The sequence below is a fragment of the Pieris napi genome, chromosome 14 (genome assembly GCF_905475465.1).
Source record: "Pieris napi chromosome 14, ilPieNapi1.2, whole genome shotgun sequence".
Taxonomy (NCBI): Eukaryota; Metazoa; Arthropoda; class Insecta; order Lepidoptera; family Pieridae; genus Pieris; species Pieris napi.
The window spans coordinates 11,345,170-11,355,261 of record NC_062247.1 but is presented as its reverse complement, the minus strand read 5'-3'; the positions used below and the strand labels follow the sequence as shown (position 1 = coordinate 11,355,261).

The following is a 10,092-nucleotide window of genomic DNA, read 5'->3' as shown; positions in this document are numbered from 1 at the left end:
CAGACTATACAGGCATTTTAGTCTGAGTCTGATAGAGTGGTAGATTGAAATAATATCAAAGAAAAAACTTGAATTAATATCAAAGAAAAACAAATACTGCACAAATAAATAATTATAACTGCATAAGTTGATAAAAAATGCTATGCAATAGCTTTACCGCGGCAGTCCCCAAGTGCCACATTAGAACACAGAGTGTTATTTTATTTTTGCTATCAAATATCATACATTCAAGGAGGATAATCAGATACCTATGAAGATTTGTTACAGAAAGGATATACACGTGTAAAAATGACATGAGAACTTAAAAATGCGCAAACAGATCCTCACAATAGCAGCACGCTTACGAGAGTACTCTTTGTATCGAAGAAATCGCATTTTACGTCAAAATCAAACACGTTTTTGACATACGGGAATCATACACGTTTCTTGTTTAAAACAACAATTTCAAATAACACTTTATTAAATACATGTCAGCTTCCTCTTAGGGAAGTTATTTTAATTAGCTTTAACACCTTTTACAAGTCAAGTTCAATATTATTCAGCTTTAACACCGTTAAAAATGGGTACATCGTTTATCCTTATTTCAAAGTAAAATGGTCTATTAGCAAAGAATGTAACCGGCGGTTGGAAGTCAGGAAGGGCTCCGTAAGTATTGATAACTGAAACAAAACATTGGAATTATAATAAAGTATAATATAAAATTATCGAAAAATTATTGAAAGAAATTTGTGTAATATAATAAGTCAAGGCCAGTAACATCCAATAAAAACATATTTACTGTCATAAAAAATAACTGTCATATTTTGTTGTGTTACATGGAGCAAACGAGCAGTTGAGCAACTGATACAGCTCATAGACCGTTGCCAGTAGGCTCGCAAGTGCGTTGCCGGTCCTTTAGGTTACATAAGAAAAATGTAACCCAGGCTCCAATCTATTGAAAGTATAGTCCCACCAGTTGATTCAATATATACTGAGACAGTTATTGTGGTATTGGATCACGATATTTACTGACCGTCGGACCCCTGCCATACAGGCTCTACTTTAACTAATCAGTCACAGTCCTTTGTCGCACTTGTTTTGTTCCTTACAATCCTTTGTTCTCAGTGAGCATACTCACTAACCGATTTAAGTCAAAATTGAGTTAGAATTATATTTAATTTTCAGAATGAGTGACTTACCGTTGGCTGCTGCAGCTTCTGCGCCATCCTCATTGACTTCAATGAAAGCCTTCTGTATGGCGTCAGTTATAAATAAGTCATCCCATTCCAGTAGCATTTTACTTAAACGGGCTTGTCCGGGTTCAAATAGTTTCGTAACGTTCATCTGAAAAAATATTCAATTCTAAATTGGATTATTCTAATTGCCCATAAAAATGTAAGCAGAATAAGATTATTTAATGGAGTAGTAATTTAAACAAAGGTTTTGTGTGTAATGTTCCTTATATCGAAAGGCACAAGGGAAAGAAGGAGAAAAGCACCCAAAACGAAGGTGGATAGAATATATAGAAGCTTTAGTAGGAAGCGAATGAAGAATGGAAGCAATGGACAGAGATATTTAGAAAAAGCTGGAGGACGCCTTTACCCGTGAAAGGGGTTCCGATCAATGGCACAAAAGCAAGTTAGGATATTAGGATAACAAGAAAAAGAAAATTTATATAACAAATCTAAACTGTACTGTCAAGATAATAAACGGGCATTGATATTATTATGTTCGCCAACATAAATGAAGATTTAAAATCGGAAGTTAGGTCTAAGTATTATCTAAAAACACAAGGTTTAAAAAACTTTAGAAAATACTAAGTTACCTTTAGTAAAACATTTTTCAGGTCTGTTGTAGTTTCAATTTTGAACTTAGGAATTGTGACATGGACTTGTGTATCGTACATGTTATGAATGGCTCTGTCGATTGCTGATGGGTCTCGTAATTTCTCCTCTAGCTGGGTTATTCCATCGATTTCATTGGGGAGCACCAGTATCATGGATGCTTCACGACCTTCATAGAACATTTGGAGGACCTGTAAAATATGTTTATTACCTGTTAAGTACACAAACACATGTTCGTACATGTGAATAAAACAAAAATAAAGTGTGTGCGTGTTACGTTTACGCGCGATTGAAGTAAAACTTCTTTGGCGTTGACGGCATATATCACTGAAATGATTAAAGATCAAATAAGAAATATCATATTATAATTTAATTATATTTATTATTCATGTGCTTAACAAAGATTATTCAAATACGAAAAAACTGGCCGTATCTATAACAAAAGAAAAGCAAGCTAGGATGGAAACCTTCCCTCTATAGTGGAATTTTAATTTGGTCACATGTTACTAGTACGGATTTACATTTTAAATATAAATATAATAATAATAACATAATTACAAGAATCAGTATCAAATAAAACGAGTGAATGCTATCCTAAATAAACACTACCAGGTAACTGAACTTAAATCAGTTCAAATAATGCACCACTAGATGGCGCTGACGGACTTATAAAAGGCGCCATCGTTGTTATTTTTAAATAGCGGAAACTACACAGACTATAGAAATCGTTACCTCCGTCAAAAAAAAATCCGACATACCCCCTAGTCGCGCTTAAAGAAGTTTTACTTCAATAAATAAAATAAAAACAGCCTGTATTCGGATACATAATACAGTATGTTTAACAGAAAGAAAACACGACCTCCTACGGAGTGAAGGTCTCCTGCAAATTCTTCCATTATTTTCCAATCCTTCTCCGCTATCCCTATTATTGCACTTGGTTATTTAAACCAAGAGGTTTTACGATATCTGCAAACTACAAGAGTTATAGAACTCTATACTTTAAACCTTACCTTAGCGTCTAATTCTAGAACCTCCGCGTAACCGAAATAAGATTTTTGGTACATCATCGGAACTGTTACTGATCTCAATTTAGTAATATGGAACACCTGGTCGTATGTATTGCCATGGTTGAACGGCTTCTGCCAGAGACCCTATAGAACATTAAATAAATAATGAAAAACAATTTAATAAACTACATAATATGTATTTATATGTACCTAGGTTTTATGAAGCTGCTTGGAACTAATAATTTTAAATATACTTTATATTATGCTGACAGTTTTGTCTTGTTGCCAATTTAATTTAAATTTAAAATTAAAATTTGTGTTTGTTATTGTCAGGAAAAAGTTCTTATGAAAGAAATATTAAGAAAATTGCGCGGAAAATTAGATAATTTAAGAAAACTTGACCACCTTGTTAAGTAATCCTAACTTATGTTACGATAGCAATTTTTTTTCAGTGCATAGCGCTTTTACAATTCAAACTTTTTTGATGTAACCTTATGGCATTTGACATAACATTGACAGAATGCGTACTGCACAAATCGTCAAAAGGATTTCAGAAAAATTAATATCGTTTAAAACAAATGCTTCGATTGGAGTTATTATATTGGTAATATTCATATGAATTAATTATATTGATAAAATACTTCTGTTCTCGTGGCGGAATACCAACAAAACTAAAAAACTAAAATATACGCGCCAGAAAAACAAACAAAGAATGTTCTTATATCATATACACTTTGTTTCCTAAATATTTTTTTTAGATAATTATACCAATTAGAAATCAATATTCATAGTTAAGACAGGACAACGTCTGTCGGGTCCGCTAGTTATTTTATAAATATTTTATTTTCTTAGCTTAAAATTTACTTGTGACAAAATATTTTATTAATCACACAGGAAAATTATTATTTATCTTTTTATTATTATTATATTAATGTGAAATAAAATAACACTTGGGGATCAATTAACGAACAGGCGCTATTTAAAGATTTAAGTTGGCGCCTGGTAGATACCGGTGACCGGTGTCTTTATAAGTACTAATGTCATTTTCACTCGTGTATATCGTTTTTACATCATATATTCATAAGTATCTGATTGTCCTCTTTGTAACTTTACAATAAGATTTAAAAGTTATTGCGTATTTTAAATGTTATTTTACCTTAAAGTAGATAGCGTTGACAAGAACAGCATGAGTATCGGCATCCAAGGAAAACGGGTCAACGAGATCTTTAATTTTTTTATTCGTTTGTTCTTCAACCTGTAATTAATGTTTGTGTTAACCCAATTGCAACATGTTCATTTTTGTATGAAATTCACAAAGAGATAACGATTTTAATTGCATTGTAAGCTTGTATGGATTAATAGATTTTAGGCTGACTACCTAATGCTACCAGCATTTACCCAAACCTCTGCCAAAAAATTAAAAAAAATCTGACTATATGTCCTGGCAGAAAAATCAATTATCTAACCACTACAGCTGCCAAATCTGTATAGAAAATCTACGAGAGATAGAGAGAGAGAGGCACTACAATTCTAAACAAAAATTAATGAAAAACCCGTATTAAAAGGTGTTTCTAAGAAATAAAAAAAAATTATTAAACTATACTATGGCAGAAAAATTTAAAATTTATGTCTAAATAATGATAGTTTAGAATTTTGAAATTATTGTTGTTAAATGTATTTATTACCCAAGCGTTGATTTCGTTAGCGGTTTTCTGTGCTTGAGTAAAATCTACATTTTTGAATTCGGAATCAAACACGTCACGGATGGTCGTTGCAAAGTTTTCATATACTTCAGATTTGGACGTGACGTATATTTTACTTGCTGTTTTAAGTTCCACTCCATTTATGGTTTTTAAGTTTCTTTTGGCCTTTGAAAACGCAGCTATTATCTGAAACATTTATAAAAAAACCATAACTTTTGAGATGAAAGATGCATTAAATAAAAATAAAATAAAATATGTTTATTATGGAACATATGATACATGTAACACTTATTCCACGTCATTAAATTTGAATTTGTAGGCTTCCCTACTCATCGGCAATAAGACAGAGGGTGTAGGCCGAGAGAAAAAGCCGGAGAAAAAACTCTCGGTACTCTTTTAAAATAGCAAATCATCAAACAGCACTTATTTTAAAACAAATATCGCAAATTAATTAGAAGTAGCCTGTCTAGTAGGGTGGGTCAAAAAATTTTATTTTAAGTAACCGATTTCTAATAGCGAAAATATGTTGTAGTTAGGTATTGTTATAAACCCTTGAAAATATTTTTTTAATTATTTTAAGTGGAACAGCCCGCGCAACGGCCTCGAAGTTTTGAAAAAAAATAGCTCAGGTACCCACTTTTACACCTTAAGTTACACGTTTGAAGTTGGGTATAGTTTAATGTTTTAATAAGTGTCCATTAAAATACGCATTACTTTTCTTATATAAACAGTGTTATTTATTAAAAGAAGATTTTTTGAGGTAAGTACATTCAGAGAATTCATGTATCAATGTGGCTAGTTTCTAGTGAAATGTTGCGAAATTGTAAACTATGTACTTTTGCTTAAGAACTTGGAAATCAAATTTTTCTATCATGTCAAATAATAGACAGTTTGACAAGTGCCCTATATATATTAAGAACTATAGAAGATATAAAAGAAATCGTGTTATCAATATACCAGGATGTCATGAAATGTTACGAGTGGATAGACTACAGAAAATTAAAAATAGCAGTGAATAAGAGCCTGCGTTTTCCGAAATTGCAGAAATTGTAACTCAGAAAATTTAAGGAGAAAAGGCATCAATCCCTGTAGCCTTGCATACAACAGTCATTCAGCTCCTGAAAGCATTACAAGGAACTGCAAAGGCCATTGAGGTATCAATAAACGCTTTTCTTTTCGCCAAAAATATAAGTACTGTTGACCTCCTGGCTATTGGATGCGATGGAACAGTAACAAATACAGGTAAATTTATTAGTGTCAAAAGGCTATTTGAAAAAAGACTTCAGAGACCTTTGCAATGGATAATTTGCTTGCTGCATTGAAATGAACTGCCCTTGAGGCATTTGTTTGATTATATGGATGGTAAAACTTCTGGCCCATCTACGTACAATGGTCCTACTATTTGTATGTTGCTGGATAAGTGTGAAACGCAAGCTGTAGTTGAATTAGAGTCAATACCAGGTCAAAACCTGATGACTTAAGCACAGACCAAAAGTATTTGTATGAAATTACCTTAGCAGTAATTACTGGAAGAACTTAGCAAATAAATCACCTGGATAAATATCACATGCTCGTTGGTTGACTAAGGCAAACCGGATCTTGCGGCTTTACATTTCTACACCAACGCCATCAACTAATTTTATAATTTTAGCCCAATACATTGTAAAAGTATATGCCCCCGAGTGGTTCCAAATAAAGACACACTCATTATACAAAGACGGATCACGGCACCTCTGGACATTGATTAAATGTTCGCGATTTTTATCAAGTGCATTAAAAGCAGTCCTAGATCCTATTATTCACAGAAACACATATTTGCCCACCCTAAAAATCTACTATTAGCGATGTTAACAGATAAAGAAAAGCGTATAAGAGAACTTGCAGCTAGAAGAATTCTAAAAGTAGTTCATCTACAACGGGAAAACTACCACGCACTTTTGAAGTTCCTAAGCTTAATTTTGATGCTAAATGTTACATTGATCGAATAAACTGGCCAGAAACCAACTTTCATCCACCTATTCTAAGAAATCAAACTAATGACGAACTTATTCAGATAATGGAGAAAAAGGTGACGAAAGGATGTTGTTTATTAGGCTACCTTGCCATATACTAGCGGTTGAACCAAGTGTAAAGATAGTGACAGAAGCTGCAATGTCGGCATGTGATCGGAAGTGAAACTCACTTCAAGGAAAGTTATGGCGAAATTCAATAGTAGGCGGGATTTTTCTATAAAAATAAATAATTTTTTGATAACCTTTATGTGTATTTGTTTAAGTGTTTTGTTTTAAACGTGAATAAATATGTCTTTCGCTAAATATTTGTAATGTTTCAATAGTATTTCAAGTAATTTCTAATAAAGAACTATCGTATTTAGTAATACATGTTTTTCTCAAAAACTAATAACTTTGAAGCTCATGCGCGGGCTGAAGATGTATGTTTTATTATCCGTTTTTTAGCTAAACATACTTTTTATAGTACACTACAACATAATATTACTATTAGAATTTGATTCATCAACTTTTATTTTTTTCCTAACTAGAGTGACCCACCCTACTGTCTAGCACTAGTCCCAGGCCCTTTTATCAACTAGATAATCGTTAACATTATAGTAAGCCTTTTTACACAGCTTTTCTTTAATACATTTCTTAAATTTATTAAAAGGCAAAGATAAAATAGCCTCTGGGATTTTATTAAAGAAGACTATCCCTTTTCTCAAAAAAGAATGACTAACTTTAGATATCTAGAATACGGGGAAATTGCAGCCTGCGTTTGTTCCGAGTATTAACATTGTGCGTATGTTCTATTCTAGTAAACTTATCACTATTTTTGTATACATACATTTACATAAATATATTGCGAGGGAAAGGTAAGTATATTAATTTCCTTGAATTTATCTCTTAGAAATTCCCTACATTTTAAATTATAGATTGCACGAATGGCCGTCTTCTGCAGGGTGAAAATAGTTTCGACATCAGCAGCATGACCCCATAATAATAAGCCATAAGTCATTAAGCTATGAAAGTAACTAAAATAAACTGGTCCAGCTGTATCGACATCAGTTAGTGAGTGAATTTTTTTAACCGCGTAGGCTGCAGAACTAAGCCTCTTCTCAAATCCGTTAATATGAGGGGACCACTGAAGTTTTGAATCCATGGTGATTCCAAGAAATACAGTTGTCCAGATTCAATTCCTCACCATTTATCTATTATTTTGGTCTAGTATCCAAAACCCTTGCATTTTTTGCACAAAATTTATTCCTTTTTTGCATTAAATTGAAAGTTATTCATACTAAACCATTGGATAATCAAAGATTGTTGTTGTTCACATCGTCAAAATTCGTTATTTGTCGTTTGATTTTAAAAATCAAGGACATTACATCAGCAAACAAAACTATCCAATGTTTTTTCTCTACCATAAAAGTTACATCATTAAAATAAACAAGAAAGAGGAAAGGGCCAAGAATTGAGCCCTGTGGTACCCCCATATCTACTGCCAACCCTAAGGACCTCTTACCATTCACTTCAACCTTCTGAGTTCCACCGTGTAAATAGGAAGTCAGTAGATTATATCTTATGATGTTGTGAACTTCGGTACATTTAAATGCTAGTTTAGTTAATGATATAAGGAAGCATAGGCCGTGAAATATCTTTTTGGGTTCCAGATCTCTCTGGACCTTAAAAGTTAAATGACTTGTTAAATGACGATTCACGACTAACGGCTGTAAGTACATCTGCATTGAATTTGTCTTACAATAAAGCTTTAAAATGAAGTATAATAGCAGCATTGTTAAGAGATTGAGTATTTTAAATAAAAAAATACTAGTAAAAACTAAAAATAGAAGTGTATTTTTTTTTAAATAAAATTTATGTTCACTTAGTCATATATTTTAGAATTGATTGTTACTTATACTGTAGAAAATGCAGTATATATGTGATGTTCTTTATTAAATATACTTTAAAAGTGGATTCAATATAACATATTTAACTTATATAAATAAAAAAATAAAATATAATTAAAATAAACTTGAATCCCTCGAATAGCCTTCACTTACCGCAGTATCGTTGGGCATGCCAATGGCCTTCAGAAGTTTGTCGTGCGATTCACCCTCAGAGGCCAAGGCGAGCTGGGCCAATGGGGTCAGTACAGAGTATCCTGACAGCACTACACTTTGTTGTGGATTCTCCTTCACTATTTCCTGTAAAGAACGTATTTAGTATTTTAATAAACTGCAAAGCAGTCGTTATTTCATTATTTACATTTCTCGACGCTTCGAGTGCTTATAGTTATGGTCAGTCGTTCAAGAAGTTTTTTTTAATAGTAGGCGAACGGGCAGGAGGCCCACCTGATGTTGAGTGATGCCGCCGCCCACGGACAGTGCCAGAAGCAAGTGCGTTGCCGGCCTTTCAAAAATTGATACGCTCTTTTCTTGAAGGACCCTAAGTCGAATTGGTTTGAAAATACTGCAGTGGGCAGCTGGTTTGGCTGTCTAGCTTTTAATATAAACAACAGACAATATTTATTTGTAATTATAAAAATAAGGCTACATTAAAATATTTATATTCTATTTGAATTATTACTTCAATTATGAACTATAAACACTAAAAGACGAGCTCGGTTGAACCGTTACTTTCTAAGGGGAGATGTCTCTGTTATTTTTCGTAGGCGTCAAGTCTTGAATCCACAGGTAACATCTTGGGGGAACACATAACTCCCTCTATATACGCCTATGCACTAGTTAACTACTACATATAATTAATTTTTAAGATTGCACGACATGTTTTCTATTTGCGGTACGTATGTGGTCTACACCTTTTCATTATCATATAATAATACATAACAAGCTTTTAATGCCTTTCTACACGTAATACTAATTGTTTCGCTGTAAATCAAATCATGGACAACTCGGTCAAGTTTTGAATTAAAAATATATTTCATTACAAAATACATCCAAATGATTGTTTCCTCTTTAAAAATCAGCCATTTCAATAAAGTCGCCGATTTTTAGGTCTTATTTATCCTTTTATTTACCTGTATATCTATATTTAATGGATCTCAGAAATGCTGATTTCCTCACAATGTTTAACTTCATAGCGTGGGTTTGAAACCGTCCTCGCAGAAGATAATATATAATTAATTCGTTGGTATGGCTAGTTTTAGTTTAGTTAACATTCCAAGGACACGGTTATTATATAGGAGTTAATTGAATTCTAAAAATACATCACGACACATCTTAGACATTGAAGCTTGTATGAGATACGATAAAAACAAAATCTAGCATAAGCTATATGAATAAATGTGTTTATGTATTATAACAATGCATTACAATGTATAAGATTTGGAAACCCGTTTAAGTAAAAAAATAACCGTGTCAGGGTGTCCATAACAAATTAAAAAAGGGTGCGTGTACTTGTGTACACGCGCGTAAGAAGTTATAATTCTTTGGCATTAATAAAAATAGTTTTTGATTGTATGCAAATAATTAAATACAATTATTAAGTAATGTCAAAATTATGTCCAATGCCGTAGCATCTTCCGTGGGCAACTTCATTCTGTTAATTT

At 32.6% G+C, this 10,092-nt stretch overlaps 1 protein-coding gene across 2 annotated transcripts in view; it reads right to left on the bottom strand.

Moving 5' to 3' along the window:
- Positions 1-479: 479 nt before the first annotated feature.
- The window catches only part of LOC125055700 (alaserpin-like), a 32,513-nt gene continuing 22,900 nt past the window's right edge, over positions 480-10,092 (bottom strand). Inside the window, exons 3-9 of one of the 2 annotated variants that reach the window (XM_047658183.1) lie at positions 8,585-8,728; positions 4,516-4,719; positions 3,987-4,085; positions 2,834-2,974; positions 1,805-2,014; positions 1,179-1,323; positions 480-659 (exon numbers count right to left, since the gene is read on the bottom strand). In XM_047658183.1, coding sequence (XP_047514139.1) covers positions 535-659; positions 1,179-1,323; positions 1,805-2,014; positions 2,834-2,974; positions 3,987-4,085; positions 4,516-4,719; positions 8,585-8,728 — 1,068 coding nt within the window. In that variant the 3' untranslated portion in view covers positions 480-534. The remainder of the gene's footprint in view (positions 660-1,178; positions 1,324-1,804; positions 2,015-2,833; positions 2,975-3,986; positions 4,086-4,515; positions 4,720-8,584; positions 8,729-10,092) is intronic. The other variant, XM_047658184.1, reaches the window with a different exon arrangement.